The sequence below is a fragment of the Penicillium chermesinum genome (genome assembly GCF_028974085.1).
Source record: "Penicillium chermesinum strain IBT 19713 chromosome Unknown utg000005l:1.0-4115287.0:1.0-4118363.0, whole genome shotgun sequence".
NCBI classification, from domain to species: domain Eukaryota; kingdom Fungi; phylum Ascomycota; class Eurotiomycetes; order Eurotiales; family Aspergillaceae; genus Penicillium; species Penicillium chermesinum.
Window position 1 is genome coordinate 2,883,843 of NW_026695315.1, and position 19,811 is coordinate 2,903,653.

At 51.3% G+C, this 19,811-nt stretch overlaps 6 protein-coding genes across 6 annotated transcripts; 2 read left to right on the forward strand and 4 right to left on the reverse strand.

Annotated features, from left to right (window-relative positions):
- Window positions 1–212: 212 nt before the first annotated feature.
- N7468_007251 (uncharacterized protein) lies at window positions 213–518 on the reverse strand (the record flags this gene model as incomplete). Its single annotated transcript, XM_058476547.1, has 2 exons — window positions 213–388; window positions 461–518. 2 exons carry the CDS (start codon window positions 516–518, stop codon window positions 213–215), a joined length of 234 nt encoding a protein of 77 aa, XP_058329437.1.
- Window positions 519–777: 259 nt separating this feature from the next.
- N7468_007252 (uncharacterized protein) lies at window positions 778–7,943 on the forward strand (the record flags this gene model as incomplete). Its single annotated transcript, XM_058476548.1, has 2 exons — window positions 778–2,201; window positions 2,264–7,943. The coding sequence occupies 2 exons, from the start codon at window positions 778–780 to the stop codon at window positions 7,941–7,943; spliced, it is 7,104 nt and encodes a 2,367-aa protein (XP_058329438.1).
- A 725-nt stretch (window positions 7,944–8,668) lies between these two features.
- Window positions 8,669–10,375, forward strand: N7468_007253 (putative cyclopropane-fatty-acyl-phospholipid synthase; the record flags this gene model as incomplete). The annotated part of the gene is made up of 4 exons (XM_058476549.1): window positions 8,669–8,785; window positions 8,854–9,977; window positions 10,029–10,137; window positions 10,190–10,375. 4 exons carry the CDS (start codon window positions 8,669–8,671, stop codon window positions 10,373–10,375), a joined length of 1,536 nt encoding a protein of 511 aa, XP_058329439.1.
- Window positions 10,376–11,686: 1,311 nt separating this feature from the next.
- N7468_007254 (uncharacterized protein) lies at window positions 11,687–12,004 on the reverse strand (the record flags this gene model as incomplete). The annotated part of the gene is made up of 1 exon (XM_058476550.1): window positions 11,687–12,004. One exon carries the CDS (start codon window positions 12,002–12,004, stop codon window positions 11,687–11,689), a length of 318 nt encoding a protein of 105 aa, XP_058329440.1.
- An 834-nt stretch (window positions 12,005–12,838) lies between these two features.
- On the reverse strand, window positions 12,839–14,083 carry N7468_007255 (DUF4050 domain-containing protein; the record flags this gene model as incomplete). The annotated part of the gene is made up of 1 exon (XM_058476551.1): window positions 12,839–14,083. One exon carries the CDS (start codon window positions 14,081–14,083, stop codon window positions 12,839–12,841), a length of 1,245 nt encoding a protein of 414 aa, XP_058329441.1.
- Window positions 14,084–14,758: 675 nt separating this feature from the next.
- N7468_007256 (ATP-binding protein) lies at window positions 14,759–17,610 on the reverse strand (the record flags this gene model as incomplete). Its single annotated transcript, XM_058476552.1, has 2 exons — window positions 14,759–16,947; window positions 16,974–17,610. 2 exons carry the CDS (start codon window positions 17,608–17,610, stop codon window positions 14,759–14,761), a joined length of 2,826 nt encoding a protein of 941 aa, XP_058329442.1.
- Window positions 17,611–19,811: the final 2,201 nt, after the last annotated feature.

Consider the following 19,811-nt stretch of genomic DNA (forward strand, 5'->3'; position numbering starts at 1 on the left):
TTGTGTTTTTACATGATTCTATCTATACAATCCTCCGGTAGCTTGATCAACTTTGTATCCGTCAAAATGATCATAGGACGACTAACGCTTAGTTCTTTCAAACATCCGGTAGGCGACGACTCAAACTGTATAATAGACCACACCAAGCATGTTTCTATTGCAAGCGTTCCAGGAAATGAGGGTAAGGTTTTCTTTTTTGGCATTCAGACCCGCTATTGACGAGCTTGTTTGCTCTCCTCAGAGACCGGGTCGGAGCTTGCAGCCTTTGGTGGCTGAGCAGGCGAGGATGAAGGATCTTTAGCGGGCGAGTTGCTTGGGTTTGACGGCGAGTTCCCGTGGGCTCTTTCAATTGCGATTTCCTGGAAAGCCGGCTGGAAAGTGTAGTAGCCTGTGAGATTGAGTTAGTGCTCAAGTATTCTCTTGAGGCCAATCGGAAGGCACGACAGTAGGGAACATGTACCAGTAAAGACCCCAACGCCGATCGCAAGGACCGCTGGAATCAAGTTGCGACTCATCATGGGGAGGACTGTAGCGTCAAGCGTAGCTGGGAGGTTTGCGGAAGACCTGGAGGGACCCGCTCTTATCAGGAGCTGATTAGCTCCCGCGAACGCGTCTAAATTGATTTGCTCCACACGCGTCTTTCGAGTCCAAGACTACAATCTCGAATTTCTTGCGCGATTGGCTCTCGGTTCCCGTTACGCACCTGGTGCTTTGTGCCCATTCCTTGCCGACTCAATGATGCCATAGAGACATGGGTCAGCCTTGCCTAGAATGCAAATGGAACCATGGCGGAAACGAGGGTTTGTCCCAGACTCGGACGAAGAGGAAGAATTCGACACTTTAGACGTGCAAGGTATAGCCGACGGCGTGGTCCCTGACGCCGAAGATGAGGTCGACTTGGAGTACCTGCCTATCCCGATAGCCCATACGCTCGAGCCGAACAAGAATGCAAAGGAACAACCCGAAGGAAAACCTTCCCCGATACAAGTTGACAGCGAGGGTGCACGGAGAGGCTCGGTAGAGTTGCTATCGACACCGGCCACCAACTCCAGACAGTCCAAGCTAGAAGCAGATACTGAACGCTCTGAGCGGACGGACGGGCGTGGCAATACCCCCGATGACAAGCCACGACGTGACCGCAAGACATACGGAAGGCGATCCTCAGCTGTCAAGCGACACTCGCATATTGAGGTCCAGGTCCCCGCGCCGAGCCTCCGGAAAGATGCTGGTGTATGGGAAATTCCAAGTTCTTCACCAGAACAGGATGGCTCTGCGAGCAATCAACTCCGCAGACAATTGTCCAAAAGCTACACACCCTCGAAACATTCCTTGCCTTTGAATGCTGCACAATTCACGGCACAAGATGGAGAAAATCGGAAAAAAGATAACGCATCTAGAGACTCATCCCCGGACGAGTTGAATGTTGTGGACGATACAAATGTCAACTTATCCTCTAATGACCACCGTGCTGACGATGCATTGGATCACGCCTCAAACGACGGCGAAACACGCAATAGAGCCTCTCAGCTGTCTGATGGCCTGAATAAAATTGACATTGAGGATTCTTCGCGGCCAGCTAACTTGGCCGAGAGCCCCGTTATGCCCGGTGGAAAAGAGAATGTAGAGGAACATGCAGACGTTGCTGAGGACCCATACGATGACTCTCCGTTATCATCTCCGCCTGACTCACTTGACTTCCATCTAGAGGATTCGGCTCCCCGTCCTGCTGCCGGGGAACCTCTGAATGGCATTGCACAGCCTGAAACTATAGAGATGGACATTCCAGACGAAATCCTTCGGGAAGTGACACAGCCGGTGCGACGGAGCTTTAGAGAACGAAACGCAATCCAGTTGCATCCCTACGCACTCGAGATGGCCCAATACCAAAGGCAGATGAGGGAACGAGGGGTGAAGCCTATTCGAATGACCGAGGAAGAGAAGAAACGGCGAGCTGCTGAGGCATCCGGCGAGAGCCAGGAGCAGGACTCCTTCACTCCAACTGGTCCAGGATCTAGTCCACCCCCAGAGGAGTTTCTTCGCTCAAGCCGATGTCAAGAGCACCCTAATGGTGCAAATGAGCTTCGTAGTCGCCAAAGAACTCCCATTCGAAGAACCTACTCTTCCAAACGAAGGAAGAAGTCACACATTGGAGATTCCCAAGGATTAGAAGCTCTGGAGAGCGTCGTCCCAAGCAAAGAGTGGTTCCACATCAGACGCCTCCAGGTCAACGTTTTGGTGGCTCTATATTCGATATCCCATCTAGTCCACCGCCTTCTGGAAGTCTCCCATCAACCGAAAAGCCGCCATTTGACCCAAATGTCTTTCGATTTCCACCTGGATTTACGCCGCCTCCAACTACAAATACGGAAGGCAATTCGAGAACAACGAACACCGAAGTCGATGTCACTCACGAGAACGACTTTGCGGATTCAGCAACTGGTTCTGTAGCAGCGGAAGATAGAAACGAAGAGGAAACAGGAGATGATGGAACTGATTCAGAGCCGTCGCATATATCAGACGAAGAGACGGTTGAGGAACGCGAGATCCGACTGTTGCAGCGTCGCACGCGTGGTGTCCTTCCCGCCTCCTGGGTTCGAGTCCACGCTCAGCAAAGCTCAGCAGATCGGCAAAGAGAGATCCAACGCAGAAAAGTTGCCGCAGCCCAGCGGGCTGATGGCAAGGGAGTTGCTAAGAAAATCATTCGGAAACCTGGTCAGCCGGGAGGACCAGGCTCAGGTCAGCGACCTATTCTACTCGACTTTAGCGATTCTGATGACAGTGACGACGCAAACCAACAAATTAATGACCCCGTTCGCGATAATATGTCCGACGAGGGTTCACGGGGGAAACCTCGTGGGCCCTTTGGCTTGCCGGACCCATTCTCAGACGACGATGAAAACATGGAGGATAACCGAATCGATAACATGTTCCCTGTGGCTTCAAGCTCGGGCCACAGACCTGAACCCAGTGAAAGGCGAAGAGCCTTGAAGCGTCCAACGCCAAAAGATAGTGCGATGCAAAAAGAGAAAAACACAAAACGGGCCCGGTTCAAACGACAGACCAGGATTACCGAATCCGCCGGAGTACGTCGAATAAAGTCGTCCTCGAAGTCTTCCAATCCATCTTCAAAGTCATCCTCAAAGCACTCCTCAACTCGCCGACCCAAGTCATCTACCAACTCAGCTCCCAGATTGGGTATCCTAGATGCCCCTGATGTGGCTCATCGCCCGCGTCAAGAACAGCCTCAATTTTTACGCGTTGCAGCTCGAAGAGCGCGGTCACGGCAAGATAGCGGCCGAGCAAGTCCAACCAGAAAGTTCATCTCTCTTAGCACACGGGAGGACACAGCAGATGCAAACAAATCTTTGCATGAATGGAGGGGTGGAAGTATACGGCAAGCGAAACTCGATAAACCGAAGCGGCAGCCAAAAAGGCGTCAGCCACCTTCCAATCTTGCGAATGGTATCCGTCGAGCGGTAACGAATAACAAAAGGACCAGCGAAGAAAGGAATCAGCTGTTTGCTCCGGAGCAGGATGTCATTGACGTCGACATGGATCAGGACGTTGAGCAGGAAAATGCCCCGGCAGGTGGAGATGTACCTCCCGCAACTGCACCGAGTACCCACACAGTTGATGCTCGTTCTCGACACATTCGACGACTAGAGCGCAGAGGGAACGAGTGGATAATACATAGGAACCGCGGAATCATATCCCTCAAGCGGACCGAGCCTCATTCTGCGCCCATGCACGTTGCAGGCTTGGATAATCTGTCAAAACCAGCATCAGTGTTCAGTCAGAGCCTCAACCGGCTAAATCGTGACTACCGCATGAAGCAGTCATCACAAGGGTCTAAGCCAAGTCTCACCCTAGATCGATTCATTGCTGATCAAAGACTCCGTGGATCATTCTCTCAGACCGTTCCAAGCTCTTCAGCTCCTGCACTGCCGGCGAACAGAAACCAGCTACCAGCTGCACCGTTGCAGCGGCCTCCTCGTCGTGAGAAACGAAAAGCCGTGCCCCGTCGTATCGACCAAAGTGCTAAGGATGTTGCGGAATCTTCAAATCATGGTTTGGATCTTTCGCCTTCTGATGCTCCTGCGTCATTCGCAACCCCCCAGACGCCTGGCGGACCCCCAAGGTCTTCTTTTGGAGTGGGTGGACTCTTCAACTGGCAGCCTTCTTACTCCGTTGACTTTGGCACCTTACCCTTGCACTCCAGTACTTTCTTCCACGAATCGACTTTCATAGGCAGTGGCGAGTTCAAACGCTCTTTGGACATCACGAAAAGAAATATGGATTGCGATGGAGGAACATTCACGTTCCATTTTAAGAGCCAAACTTTCCATTGGGGAAGCTGGAATGAGACTGTTTCCTCGCAGTTGGGGACTGTGTTTCAAGAAATGTGCCAAGATATCGAGCAAAATGTGATATGTGCACCGGAAGCAAGCTCAGCAGCTACATTGAGCCCGTCGCAGCTTATTTTCCGGTCTGTCATCTCTTATGTCACTACGACTGCATGGTTCATTGATCCGGTCGACCGCAAAGCGTTCTTTAATCGTGCTATGAAGCTGGCTTGGCGATTGCAAGATTCGATTCGCCCTTTCCTTGCGGGTGATCACAACAGGTCTGGTGTTATGATGCTTTCATGCTACAACATGGTGTTCGCGAATCAACTTCGTCAAGTTGGTTCACACGAACTGGCTGGTCTCGCCGCTGCAGATGATGCGGTAGATCTAGTAAAGGCGTCAGCTCGTGATACGCTCACATTGCTAATGTGTGATATCGGTCTGTTAGAGCTTCACAAGCTGTCAGTCGAAAGCAGGAAGAAAGAGGGACTTGCGATGGGAGGAATTCGCGAGCAGTTCCCTTCTGCCGCCGCATTCGTCATGGTGGAACAACTTCTTCACAGCTCCGACCTGTACAGGGGAGTCTTCACCGAGGCAGAGTTAGAAACTTGTGTTAATGGCCTTGTCCAGAACCCGAAAGACGTTGTCAGCTTAGAATCGGCCTGGCGGGCCTTGTTCACAGTGCTACCTCTGAATGAGTTTGATCAAGATGGCCTTGTTCGCCGGGCTCAGGATTCTCAATTCGGAAATGCTCACGAAAATTGGCCTCTTGTCAAGGAGCTATTGTCACCTGCTTTGAACAGCTTTGACACGAATTCCGCGACCACTCCGATGTCTTATAATAATTACTGCAAGACTCTGTTTCATCGCTGCCACCACTTGATCAACGCGTGGGGTTGGAGGGACTGCAAACCTATTCTTGACGTCCTCTACGATTTCTTTGCTGCCAGGCTACTGTACAACATGAAACACGAAGACGTCCGTGGATCTCCGCCGTTCCTTGACCACCTCGACCAAAAGCCTTCCTTAGAGGTGCGACCAGGAGAACCATGTTTTCACACCGTGCTCAAGATCATAGCAAGTGGGTTCCATTTTCTTTCTCTGAAGTATGAAAACAAGAAGATCCGCAATTTCGCCTGGCGTCTTCTCCCTAATCATGGGCGTGTTTATCCCAAAGAGCAGCCTCTCAATACCCAAGACCTGGATGCTCTGAGAAATCACCACGATCTGCTGTGCACATTGTACTGGGCTGTTCCAGATGGATGTCGACCCCGTGTCGAAACAATACGCGATCTAGTCCACCCGGCTGCCTCTCATCGCGAGACTTGTGATATCAACCTGCGTTCCTGGTCGAGGCTTGTTCGCTTCAAGTTATCAACCAAGGAGGATGTATCTGGACTGGATGTCTTCGCAGATTGGCACAGCTTTTTCGTCACAGAGCTCCGATCGCAGCACGCACATGCTCGCAAGGAAATCGAGAGCCAGGCGAAAGATGACAAGTGGATTTCTAAGCATCAAATTGAAAGCACCATCTCCAAGAATCAGCGACAGATTGAATCCCTTCTGAAGACGGCAATATCTGGTCTGAGAACTGCTGTGGAACAAGCTCCTTCGTTAGACCATGCCTACAGACTTATCGTGAAGACCCCTTTCGACTCATTGCTTGGAATGTTCAGTACAAAGTCTCCCCGAGTCAATGCCGTTGTCTCCGATACCTTGAAGGTGATCGTGGCTTATATCGACAAGGATTTCATTGCACGAACCCCAGATACCCAAATCGCTGCCGCTCCTCCTATAAATGAAGACAGCCAGGAATTTGATGACATTGATGACTGGAATGAGATAGATGCCGCTTTAGGCCAGCAGAGTCTACCGAGCGAGGCCATTGAACACGTGCAGAAAGTTTTGCGTCCGGTTGTTTTCCAGTCCGTGTCCAACTGCTTCGGCGAGGATAACTACCCAGAAGATAATATTTTGAACGATGTCCTGCAATGCTGGACGTCGGTTGCAAAAATCCTCATCCATCATGGATTGCAACGGTGGGACAACTATCTTGATCCATTCGGGGATGAATCTTGGACTAGGCTACGAGACACTGTGCAGACCCGAAACTTTGCACCCCTTTTCTTGGCAATGTGTGTTGGGAAAGATGCAAGGGTGATCTCCGATTGTCGGATTCTCGTAATGGGGATGTGGATGTCGTCTTTGGTTGAGAGAACGTCGATGCTGAAATACCAGCATCGCCTTACTGAGGCTCTGCTGAACAGTGCCCCCTTCGACCCTCTCGTCCAGAATCTCCCCTTCACCAAGACCAAGGGTGAGGACAGTTACGAAATCACATTGACTGAGCTTTCTCAACGGCGGGTATCACTCATCTCAAGTATTCTTTCCAATATGCGAGATCATGTGCAGCAAATGGAGCTCCACCGAAGCTCGGAGTTGTCGGTCACGAAAGAAGACTATTCTGACATTCTGCACCAATTCATGAAAGCAATGCAGAAGAATTACCGAGAAACTGGAAACGGGGATCCGGAAGCTGCCCGGGGTGCCTACGTGCAATTTGTGCATCAGGTCATCAGGTTCCTCCAAGAGCTCACCAGTGATATCCGACCCGTGGACCCGTTTTTCACAGATCCAGCCTTGTTCCCTCTGCCTTCTTCGGACCCGCGCTACATTGTCGCGAAGCTGAAACGATACGAACCGAAGTTGTCTGCTCACAAAGAAGTATTAGCGTTGACTATGTTCATTCAGAGTATTTCCGAAAGAGCTGCCGTTGACAACCAACAGTCTGTCTTGGTCGAGCAACTGTACAAAGCCGTGAAGGACACTATCGAAGATGGAGTGCCAAACCAACCGACACTCCGAGCTGTGCTGCTGCAAAGCGTATTCCCAGCATACCTGGAGTGTTCGTTCCTCAATCCAGCGTCGTGGATCCTGGCGAGGCCTGTCGTGCTGACGACAACTCTTGTTTTCGGGAACCTGCTGTTCAATATTAACGCCTCAAACCAGGCTTGTCTTTCCTCGGTGATGATAATGATCCATGCCGTTTTCCACTCGTCATACCGCGCATTGCGCCCTCTCTCCAACCGCTCACTGCGACTTCAAGACCCCATTGTCATCTCGATGCTGACAGTCTTCGTCGGGTTATTTTCGTCTTCTCTCACCATTATCGACTATATCGACCGGATCAATGAACAAGGCGAGGGATTGATATCCTACATTCAATGGTTTCTGGAGTTTGTTCATGCTGTGTCTTTGCAACTTGGAAGCTCAAACCTGGACACAGCGTATGCGCATGATGCTGCCCTGTGTAGTCCTTCTGCGGACCCATTACCGCGCGCAGTTGCGAGGTTGGCTCCTCAATACCTCGCCAGCGCCCGACAGATTGCTCTCGAAGACTACCAATCATATTTGCGCAACTGGACACTTCACCAAGGCAAATACTATTACTCTCGAGCCGGCCATGATGCTAAAGAAATTCAGCTCGAGTCGGAGGTTGAGGTGTTAGCGGGCGATCTGAACGCAGCAAAGAAAGCATTCACGGATGCGGTTGACAAGTTTAGATCTCAAGTCGGCGGATTAAATCTGGTGCCCTGAGGAGCCGCGGCCGGTGCTCAGTGGCGGACGAGGAAGTGAGACCTCTACGATCTTCTCATCTCCCTTCTTTTTTCGACATTTAGCCTCAACTGTTATCTCCTTATTGCATGTTAGCATTGGCGTTCAGTGACTGGGCTCATAGCGAATCATCATAATGATATGAATTTCCTCAACATACCACCATCTCTATTGAAAGAGAACCCCGGCAAACATGAAAATGTATTAAAAGTTTGCCTCAAAATGACTCGCTACACTACTTGGACAACCATTATTTCGGTCCACATGCAGATAATGAAGGTCTGAAGGGATAATGCACTAGCCGCAGGATTCAATGTGATTATCGCCACTACACAACCCAAAAAAAATTGGCTAAGAAAGCCATTATGCCTCCCTATTCTAATAGACTTGGTATTGAGCAATATGTGGCTTGCGGGAGTGTTAGAATCAAGGAACTATGTCAGAAACAGTGTTTTATATGCTCCTATTGGACGAATGAGCTCTAGTGGCAGGATATATGCAGAACTGGCAGCTATGGCGCAAACGGGAAGGCGCGGTGGCACGATCTTCGGTGTTTTTCGTCACGTACGGGCCACAGGGGCAGGACACGTCGATCACTCCCGGGAGCTGGATTCCCGTATTGAGTCTCCCCTCCTTCACCGTCTTTTCCTCCTTGTCCCTCCTTAGACAACGAACGGAATTCCCCCCCCTGAGAGGCTCAATTGATTATGGCGGGAGGCCCCAAAGATGTCGAGCTCACGAGCGACATCAAGTTCATCGAAACCCCTGCGCCCAAGCCGAACCAGTTCGACACTGGCAAGGATTGTGGAATTGCCCTGACCAACGTGAGCCTTTGCGAATTGCCGACTCGCCTTCCCTGCAGACACTTTTGCTAATTAATTCCTCGGTCCAGTCACCGGCTATTCACAATGCTGCACTCCCTGTCGACGGTCCTGGAAACGAGAGCTTCTCCAACGTTCTGCTCGGAGTGGTCCTCGTTGGTGTCCCTGCGTTCATCACCTACTACCTTGGTGGCGGCAAGAAAACCTTTATTTTCTTCGCCCTTGTACTAGTTCTTCCGCTCTTGGTGGTCTTCTGGACCTATGCCTCCTCCCTCAGCCCTCGCACCAATGAAAAGGTCAAATTGACCGGCCGACCCGTGGAACACTACTTGACCTTCAAGCGGGAGGAAGACAAACGCCGATACCGTGGAAGCAACAAGGTTCCCTTGCCCGCTCTTGCTGAGATGTACCTGGATGGACACGTGGAATTCAACGGCGATATCCTGGACGCTTTGGAATACCGCCACGACTGGGCAAACTTCACCTTCACCCTCGAGCTGTTCAAGTTCATCGTCTTCACCTTCTTCGTTGACGTGCTCTTCCACACCAAGGCTCAGGATGAGGAGCAGATCCGTCCCAACTACGATAGCGGAAACGACCACTACGCCTGGTTCCTCGGCCCTCGCATGATCTACACTGCCGGTATCATTTCTGACATTGAGAAGGAAGAGACTCTGGAAGAGATGCAAGATAATAAGATGGCAATCGTCTGTGAGAAGATCGGTCTCAAGGAGGGCGAGACCATGCTGGACATTGGCTGTGGCTGGGGAACTCTGGCTCGCTTCGCTAGTTTGAACTATGGTGCCAAGGTTACCGGTGTGACCATTGCTGAGAACCAGACGGCTTGGGCCAACGACGCTCTGCGCAAAGCCAATATTCCCGAGGAGCAGAGTAAGATTCTGTGCATGGACTACCGCGACATTCCCGAGCAGAAGTTCGACAAGATCACCCAGCTGGAGATGGGTGAGCATGTCGGTATCCGCAAGCTCACCAAGTTCTTCCGCCAGTGCTACGACATGCTGAACGATGATGGTGCTATGTATGTCCAGCTTTCGGGCTTGCGACAGGCTTGGCAATATGAGGACTTCATCTGGGGTCTCTACCTGAACAAGTACATTTTCCGCGGTGCCGATGCCTCTACCCCTCTCTGGTACTACATCAAGTGTTTGGAACAAGCTGGTTTTGAGGTGAAGGGGTAAGTCATGATCTGGGTTCCTTGACAATGACATCGACTGATCTCAGACAGCGTCGACACCGTCGGTGTTCACTACTCTGGAACCCTCTGGAGATGGTACCGTAACTGGGTGGGCAATGCGGAGGCCATTAACGCCAAGTACGGACCTCGCTGGTACCGTGTAAGTAACTTCATTCCCCCTTGTTTCCTGAGATTCGCCTAACATTGCACAGATTTGGGAGCTCTTCCTTGCCTGGTCTGTCATCGCTTCGCGTGACGGTTTCGCCACCTGCTACCAGATGGTTGTTGTGAAGAACCTGAACTCGATTCACCGCATCAACGGTGTTCCCACCCAATACGGTCTGAAAGGGGCCCTCGAGGCCAGCAAGAAGGCCGGCAAGAACCGCCTGCCCCAGTAAAGCCTGGGACACCTGTTCAACGTTGGAAACCGCCCCGGGTACATGGCAAGCAGCCTTCTGGCTTACGATGTAATTCTGGGCGATGGAATCCTGTGTCCTTGGGCACCGCCCACTCCATGGCGGGCAACAACTGGTATGTACCAAGAAGCCAAACTCTGAAGCCCACTCTGGACGCGTGCGAAGCCACCCTGCCAGTGGTAAACGGTCTCCATTCTTAAAATGTCGCACATGGGCCATATTTTCCCGAGACTTATGTACCTTATGTAACTCACAAGAAGTTATGACTTGAAAACCTTCTAGAATTATTCTAGAGCTCTTGATGAATGAATTTTTTTTTATTCAATGTCCATTACCCTCAGCCATACAACAGTATCCAAAGTTTCATAAGATCAGCCGGAGGTTTTCCAGCATTCCCCAATCCTCAAGCTCCCCAGGGGCTTCGCTGACGGCGACAGTAGGAAGTGTCGGCCAAATCTTTGTATTGTGCAGACAGTAGCCAAGGACCACATGACATACTGCAAGCATTGCTGTGACGAGACTCAGAGCCTGACCTAGCCATATTATCATCGCTGCAGAACGGGGATCGACACATGGACACGAGTGAGATACAGTTGATCTCCGAACTTGGTCAGTGGGTTTTGGAGAGAGACGTGCGACTGGCGGTTTACAGTTCTGCCCGAGTGCCGGTTTGGAGGAGTAGAGAAGGTCCAGAGTAAGCGTCCAGCCCATGTTTTGAAGAACTTGGAATTTGAACCATTTGTACAAAACTCCCCCGGCCATTCGCCATTCAGGTTGTAAATTAAGAACAATACGCTTGAATGAAAGAAAAGGAGAGGGCGTGTGAAGGCAATCGCCATTATGCGTTCTTTTATCCCCTTGCCATAAGCACGCATTTAAGGTTGTGGAGCCCTCTTCTAATTGGGCTGCAGATCCCTGCCTTCTATCCAGCTATTCGTGACAACCAACAGCGATGGCCTGGCTCCAGATCCCCCGTCCAAAGCTCCCAATAGCAGGGCATACAATTAGAACCCTCCTCCCTGATCTGGGACGCCTAGTCTGGGCATTCTGCCGAGACAGACTTCCAAAGATCTTCACGTTCTCTCTGAAGAAGACGGAGCCTGTACCATTACTTCCTCTCCCGAAGCTCCCGAGACGCAATCCCATGGGCCAAACATGCTGGCTGAACATTCAAATGCAAGAAGCGGACAGATTCCTTACCGACGAGGCGCTTCTCTGCCGAATGAAGAGTCTCGTCCGAATGGGCCAAGCGACCTTACCTACCAATTCCCACAGCTAGCCTTCTGCTGCTTGTCAATCAGGTCGCACGCCATGCACAAAGGCGAGGACGATCAAACCCGGGAATGTCTGCAAAGACTGGACGATCTCTTCATCAGAGTTACGTCCTCGGGCCGTCCTTTCTGGCATGTAGTTGATTGGTGGCTCGCTGGTATCATCAACGATCCGAGTCCTGCAAGGGGACGGAATGTAGCAAGCGGAAGGCTTGGCGCCTTTGCGGGGAGGAACGCCCACGACCGTTTCCGAAGAAATGAGCCTGTCCAGCTGGGATGGCCCATGGAAGTCGGAGCGATCAATAACTTGCCAATATTCCGAGCTGATACGGAGTTCCATGGCGAGTCCAAAGCCGAGCAGCAGGCCAAGCGTTTTCGCAAAACGAGTTTGGCAAATTAGGCCTGGAAGGATCAGGGCCAATGCTGAAATCATACTGCCTACGGAGTCCGGGTTAGGAAGGAAGGATGAGGACTACTATTTGGCTCCAATGGAAAATTGGCTAGAATGTTAAGGCCAGAGACCAGGTGTTTTTGCCTGAGGCAGCTGCAGCGTTTATTAGTTGGACAGAGTATACCAGTCAAGATACGACTAAGTAGCCTCAAAGGACATATAAGCCGTGGGATAAGTATGCTACTCTCCACGATATGATTTACAGGAGGTGCTCCAATCTAACGTACAATGCTCGTGTCTAAAGAAGAGGGTTTGAATGAAATCGATGTTCGGCCCCTCGAAACATCTACTTTGCTTTGTATCCAATGGGGCATTCCTATGGCTATGTGCGAAAGAATCCACAGTTTGTATCTCTGACCAAAAGAAAAAACAAAAAATGTACCAACGATGGAGCCGACGAAGAAGCAGCCAGGGACGCCGACGAAAAGCAGGGAGCCACAGCCGTGGTATCTGGGGAGTGAACAGTCATTGGGTCCGACGAAAAAAGGGGAAATGTTACCATAGCAGTTAAAGCCCTCTTGCAGGCAGCGCCTCTCCCAAATGCCCGTCCCACCGTAAGCCACAAGAAGCACAGCCCGAGTATCCCCCAGAATTGACGCCAGATGCAATTTGAAGAGCGTGGGTAACTTGGAATAAAAACAAAAACAAAAGCAAAAAGACATCCATGTAGAGCACAGGACGTATGTTCGAGTCATGAATCATGAGAATCGGGCATCAGAATGCTTAGAGGGAGGTGCCTCCGGGAGAAGTCACCGTGCCACTGCCGTTGAGTCCGCTCGAATCCTGGGTACTGCCACGGCGGTGGAACGGGTTGTGGAAGACTTTGCGCATAGCACTTGTGATGCTATTCTTGCGTCGAGCAGATGCTTGCCCATCGCCGAGGTTATCATTCCGCTTGGGAACCGTCGCGTCGTCTCCGAGGACAATGTTGGAGACTGCGGGCTTCGGAGGCCACTGCCCATCCGCCTTCCACCCTTGGACCATGGCCTTCGTCAGGTCGGCCAAATTGATCGGGATAGTGGGGGTCATGCCCTGCACGATCACCTTAGTGTAGATGGATGCGTAGATAGCCGGCGTAATGGTGGAACGAATGGGATTGGAGGATGGCAGGAAAGGGGGCGCGACGGGGATAAGGCGTTCATCCAGCGCTTCTTCCTCACTGGAATCAATATCCACTGACGAGCCGTCGTCTTCTATTTCGTTCACATCGGCAGCGCTCAATGCGTGGTAAAGAGAGGCCTGTGCGTCGGGTTCCGTGATGCTGGTCTCCGTCGACGCCTGACCCTTGGGGTCTTCTTCGGGCGCAGTGGAGTGCTCATCATCAGGATCCTGTCGGCGCGATTGCTCTTCATTGGACACGTTCGAGACGGACAAGGAACTCGATGTCTTCTTCGTCAAATTGGACTCGGTACGGCCAGTCTGGGGTTGAGCTTGGCGATCGGAGAGTGGGGAAGTACCCACAACCCGGGCGGATGCGTCGCCAGCACTCTCTAGCGCAGAATCTTCAATGTGCGCGCTGGGGCGCACAGGGGGTTCACGAGTGACGGAGGACTGGCGTTTCCCTTCTTTGGAAAGAACTTGACGCCGGGTTCGAGCTCCCGACCACGCGTCACGTCGAGCCATCCACATGCGGAGTCCTTCGTTCCATTCCATTTCTTCCTTCATCTGGCGGCGTCTCTTGCGACGCAAGTCATGCGCGGGGTCGCCGGTGGGCTCTGCATGGGGTGAATCGGCGTCAGGATCGTGATCGGAGGATTGGGGCTCAAGTTCAGAACCAGAGCTGTCGACTTCTCGGAGGCGCCATTCTTGGACCGTACGATCTTCAACCAGGGCGAGGGTCGATTCACCGGATGACGCAGATCCTGGATGTAAGCCATCCGCTAGAGTCGGATACTCCCAGTCCGTTCGAACTACGCGACGTACGAAGCCCTTAGCATCGCGGATGGCCGCCTCCCGGTTCTCGGACATGGCGAAAGTTCTGGGGACGAAACTCGGTAGAGAGGCGTCAAAACAACGCGGGGCCAACAAAGGAGTAGAATAGAGGAAGAGAAAATAGACTCAAGGACGCTCCTGGTGCCGGACGTAACCCAAGCACAGGAACACATCCACCGATGTGCGCGGGGTCGAAGGAAAAGAAGCTGTCCAAGTTCGGTGGCAGTGGAGTCCAATCCCGCTGTGATCGGAGCACGTGCCTTCGAACCCTAGCCAGTCCAGCGCCCTTGATGCAAAACTTAGTGGGAGGGATCAGACGGATGAGGGGATCAAGAACGGGCAGAGGCAGTCGAAACAGTGCTGCTTAGAAAGGTCCTGTTGAGGAGTGCGGAGTCGGCGCTCCAATCAGGCGTGTGAAGGGATTATGAACGCATCATTTCAGCAGATCTACTTTAAACTAGGAGTTTTGACCCGACACAGCACTAATGGCTGGATATGAGTAATGTTCCCTTCTATTCGGGGCACATTTGGCTCCAATCGAAGGAACACTCTGCTTGCTGCCCGTCTGATTAGACCAGAGGAAATCCAAAGTTGTCATCATAGAAGCTCCCACGGTCAGATGTCCAGATTTTGCAAAAGTATTGGTACATGTCTATCATTACCTAAAATTACAACAGGGCGGGATGCCCATTGACAGGTTGCTATGGAAGATCACTCCCGAACTCGCACAGTTTCTTTGACCGGTGCATCACTAGCAGAAGTAAACCCCAAGCCGGCCGTCTTCGGTCGACGAGATTTTCGATCGCCATACTGCTCATCGAACTTGCGAATAGACGACAGCGATGACATGTCCTCACTGATGGAAGCACTGATCTCTTCCATGCCCCGGTCGAAATGGGCAAGAGTGAGGGTGCGGCGTGTTGGGTACGTGTACGGTTCGTCACCCTGGTGTCGAAGCGCGGCCTCGTTTTCTTCACGGACACACGCCAAAGCCGCTGCGACAGCCAAATTTTTCAAATCGGAGCCCGAATACAATGGGGTTCGTTTCGCTAGATCAGCTAAGTCAACTGAAGGGTCGAGTTGCTCTTCTTTCAAGTGAATCTTGAGAATCTCGTGACGATCTTGCTCGGTTGGCAGGTCCACTAATAGTCTCCGAGGCAGACGCCTGAGCACGGCATCGTCCAGATCAAATGGTCGGTTGGTAGCGACCATGATAAATGCTGACAGGTCGTTCAAACCATCCCATTCGCGAAGGAATTGGTTGATCAATTCGCGATGCGACGTCCGGTTGCTGGAGCCAGTGCGGGAACAGAAAATGGCATCCGCTTCGTCGATGAACACCACGCATGGGCTTAATTTCTTAGCCAAGGTGAAAATGGCCTTGACGTTCTTCTCGCCTTCACCGACATACATGTCGTACACTTCAGATCCACTCACTTCGAGGACAGTCGCCCCACTCTCACGTGCGACTGCTTTAGCAAGTAAGGTTTTACCGGTACCGGGCGGACCATACAACAGAAGCCCCGGAATCTTATCCGTTGCTAAGACACCATATGTGAAGGCTTCCGGGCGGATCAAAGACAAGGATGTCAGAGTCTTCAGAGCGTCCACAGTCTCAGGAGGAACATGGACATGGTCGAAAGTCGTCCGGATACTTTTGGCATCGACAACCCCATTGAGTAGTTTCTTCTCATGGGCGTTGCAAGTCTTTCGAAGAGAGCTCAGAAGCTGTTCACGGCTTTGACCATTGGCCGAGCCGGTGGCCTTGGGTGATTTTTCCTTAAGCCACTCGCTCGTCACTTGATCGCCCTTATCCATGAGTTGAATCCCTCGCCGAATGTGCTCGAAACCAAAGGGCTCACCCGCTTCCGTACTGCCAAGCGCCAGGGTCGCCACCCAGTGTACCTGGTTGTAAGACCAAAGGCGATCCCTGATTCCAGATAGCTTCAAAGTAAGCGAATCAAGCGGCCAAGATCGATTACCAAAGATATCATCTTTTATCGCAGCAGAATTTTCATTCAGTCGGTATCGTAGCATGCTTTGGAGGTGGCGGATGTTGATATCCATCGTCCGTTTCCTTTGGTCCTCTGCGAATGTTTTCTCGGCAATCTTTGCATCCATTGCTGGTGTGATCACCAGGGTTTTCGAGAAGTTATCTTCAAACACGTTCTGTAAGATGCTAGACCCATCCTGCGAGAAGGCTTGTTGAAGTTCTTGAGAGGTGGTGCCAATAAGTATGATCCGTGAGCCAGCCCGTCTCTGGTCTTGAATGACCTTCTGGAGGAGGGAAATCACTCTAGACCCCGCCCTTGAGCTTTGGATATCACGGTAGTCTTGTACATGTATAATGGTGTCGCGCGGCAAAACCGAAGGGGCAGTGTTAGGTTCCAATGTAGCCTCAGTCTTCTCAGGAGCAGGAAGTGCTGGCCTGCCAAGCGAAGTGATGATTTCATTCAAAAGGCGCGTCCACCGTTCCTCCGCACGTTGCCAAGAATGACGCATGTTACTGGGATCTTGCTCACCCTGGCCGTTCATCGAGGCAACAAGGGATTTCAATCCTAGCCAGTTCGGTAGCGGGACATCACCGGTGTCTCTGCTAGCTTCAATGGTGATGAACCGGGGGGTACTGACCTCAGTCCGTGCTCCCTGGGCAACAGATGCAATATCAGCGACCTCTTCTTCACCCTCCCCATCGCCTTCAGCTTCGGGCCACGTCGCGACCGTTGGTCGATAAACCTCATAACCAAGCGAGCGTATTTGTGATGTTGAGCCAGTCTCGGCAAAGTCCTGCTCGCTAAACAACTGAGCGATATCTTGCGCATTGAGAGTGATCAAATCCGTATTCAATTGTTGAGAGAGCTGCCGAACAACAGCATCCAGAAATAGGATGCCATCGTTGCCTGGGTACTGAAGGATTAAGTGGGACTTCCTTGCCACAGGCTCTTTCGAATATTGTACCGGTGGAAGTCGAAGGCCTGCCTTGACGGATGCTCGTAGCTCATCCACAGTTCTTCCGGCACCGAGTAACGATTCTCAGGTGCGGATTCACCCGAGGGTGGTGGATCTTCACTGCTAGGTCCTGAAGGCAGTCCATTGTTCCTTCCTTCATCTGGAGCCAGCACGGATGTCTTTTTAATCCCAACCCACTGTTGTGGCTGCCCTACAAGAAGTTCATCAGGGTTTGAGCTCCGGACAACAGTGTTTTGGTCAGAAAACCAATAGGGCACCGTGGCAGCAGGCGAAACCTTTTGTTGGCTCTCTAGCTGCTTGTTCCTCATAGCTCTTCGAACAGCGGAGCCATATGGCCTTGCCACCGATTTGTCAATCACAGCGGGGTTTAAGGAGGAATTTGCAGATGCATGATTAAGATTCGGAGTTTGTATATCATCAATCAAGTCCCCAGTGGGAGGATCTTCACCAGGTTCGGTTGGCGGAGACGATGCTGATTGCCATTGTCGCGAAATATGAAAGCGGCGCGAGTGTGCCGACGAAGGGATAGGATACCGGCGACGGGCGATTAATCGACATGGGCGTGCGACGGTTGACCACCGGGCCACTGGCATTGGCGGATACATCCAGTCGAGCACAATAAGCCTCCTGTGGGCAGGAATTGAAGGCAAGGATACTCGAGAATCATATTGACGAGTCGCCGCCCCGAGTCGGAGGAAATGTAAGGTCACGTGAAATACTGGGCTCGGTTGAGCCTCTTCGATTGTAAGGGCTGTTTCTAAGTGCCAGCGCAGAACTAGAACACTTTAACCCTGGAATACAGTTCCGAGCCTCTATTTACCATTTTACTATGCATCTTTGTCATGAATTTCTGTGCTAGCCTTTTCCTAATTGAATGCTTACTGCTATAAAGCCATTCCGACCTGTCCAACATTCGAAACTTGAAGAAGCCCCCTTTCGTAATAGACCGCACTGACACTATATGTTCTCACTGTAATAGACCACCTACACACTACTTGTAGCGGTAATTCGGCCATTGATGGGGTCGTGGGAGATCCTGGCGTACATTTCAATTTGAAGCCGTGCATGTTGAGCTCCAAGTCATTGAAACCTGGTACAACTAACACTAATTCTTACATCCAAGTTGATATTTATGTAAGTGCGCCATTTCAAGTCTGACCAGAAATCCCCCTAGTGCAGAGGACTCGTATATTATCCATATCATGGAGACCATGTACGAGCACCGGCAGCTTCCCAGAGTTGATTACTCCATTAGTGGTATACTTCCAACAAGCCACGATTCCATCATGCTACGCCAATGGGAACTAAACATTGTCTCAGATGTTTTGCGCGGGAAGTACATTGTTAGTGGGACATATTCGAGGTACTCTACGCATACTAAGAGGCAATATGGTAGGAATCATAATTAGAAACTTCTCCGACAAGTAAACCGCGTACGTCAAGTAGTTCATGAGCATTATATTATTATGTATGAATAGAATGGGACGACATGTTCCCTGCGCAGGTGTTAAGATCCATGAACTGGCGAGCTCAAGCACCTTCTACCGAAGCCGTCGAAGTTTGCAATTCAATCAACCAAATAATCTTTCGGCCCGATACTGATAGACGAATTAGCACATGTCTCCTCGTTGTTTCCAATGCAACATGTGAGATTCAAAAATGGTTCTCAGACAAAGTATACTGGCAAGTAGCAGGCCGACCGGGAATGGAAGGCCCGTATTATCTCGTCATGGTCGACTTGGAAGGTAAAGAAGTAAAAGTGGTTGTCATCCCTGAACCAAGATGGGTGATAAAAAGGAAAAGAAAATTTTAAGCTTGTACTTACCACGAGAAGTTCGGGCAGCGCAGGCCTGGTAATCCTGATATTAATTGTGATATTAATTGTAAAATCCTGGGCTAGAGAGCATTACAGTAGCCCAAAATCAAAGTTAGATCAGCCAGTCCATTCATTACCCAAGAGACTTCAAATAGTGGAAGTTGGGACGCGAGATAAACATGAAAGCAAAAGTAGGAGGGAAGCAAAAGAAAAAAAATGGGCAGAAATACACCTTGCCACGTGACACCCTTAATAGGGTTAGCGCGAGAGTGGTTAGAATTGCGACGAAAAGTGCGAGAAAGAGCGAAAAAGCGTCAGGAGACAGGACAGAGACGGCCGCAATCTCCTCAAGGACAATTCTATCGCTTGATTTTCCATCTAATCTTCGTCACTACAACCTTAGGTTCGCAGAGGCTCACTATCATTCCCGCTGGGTGTTCTTTCTTTTCTCGGTTACATCCTCCACTCTCTCTCGGACCGGTTCCTCCGTCCCCAGTACCCTCTTGCTCCCAACTGGGCGATCATCCTCGACACTGCTAATGGGTGATCGCGACTGACCCTTTCGACCCCTATAATTACTCGCCAACCTCGAGGTCCTGGGCTCGGTGAGTTGTGTGAGCCGATCTGCTCCCTCCACCGGTCTTGCCTGGCCCAGCCCCTCCACGCCTCCCTATTACTTCTGCATCCATTTCCCGCCCCCCGAAACACCTCCCAAGACTCCCATCCGTGATCTCCAGGTGTCTCGCCACCAACTCACGGGGTACTATACGAGATCGACGCCATTGGTGATTTGGTTCATTTCATGCGTCGGTCTGTCACCACGTCATTGGATTCGATCGCTCGGATTGCGGCTTCGAAGCGCTAAGGCTGCCTGCCATACCTAGTCGCGGTCGCGCCATTTTCTCCCGCCTTTCCCCGTCGCTTTCTTGTCGCGCTCGTGGTCGGTCATCTCCCTAAAGGTCTCTTCGCGGTCGTCGC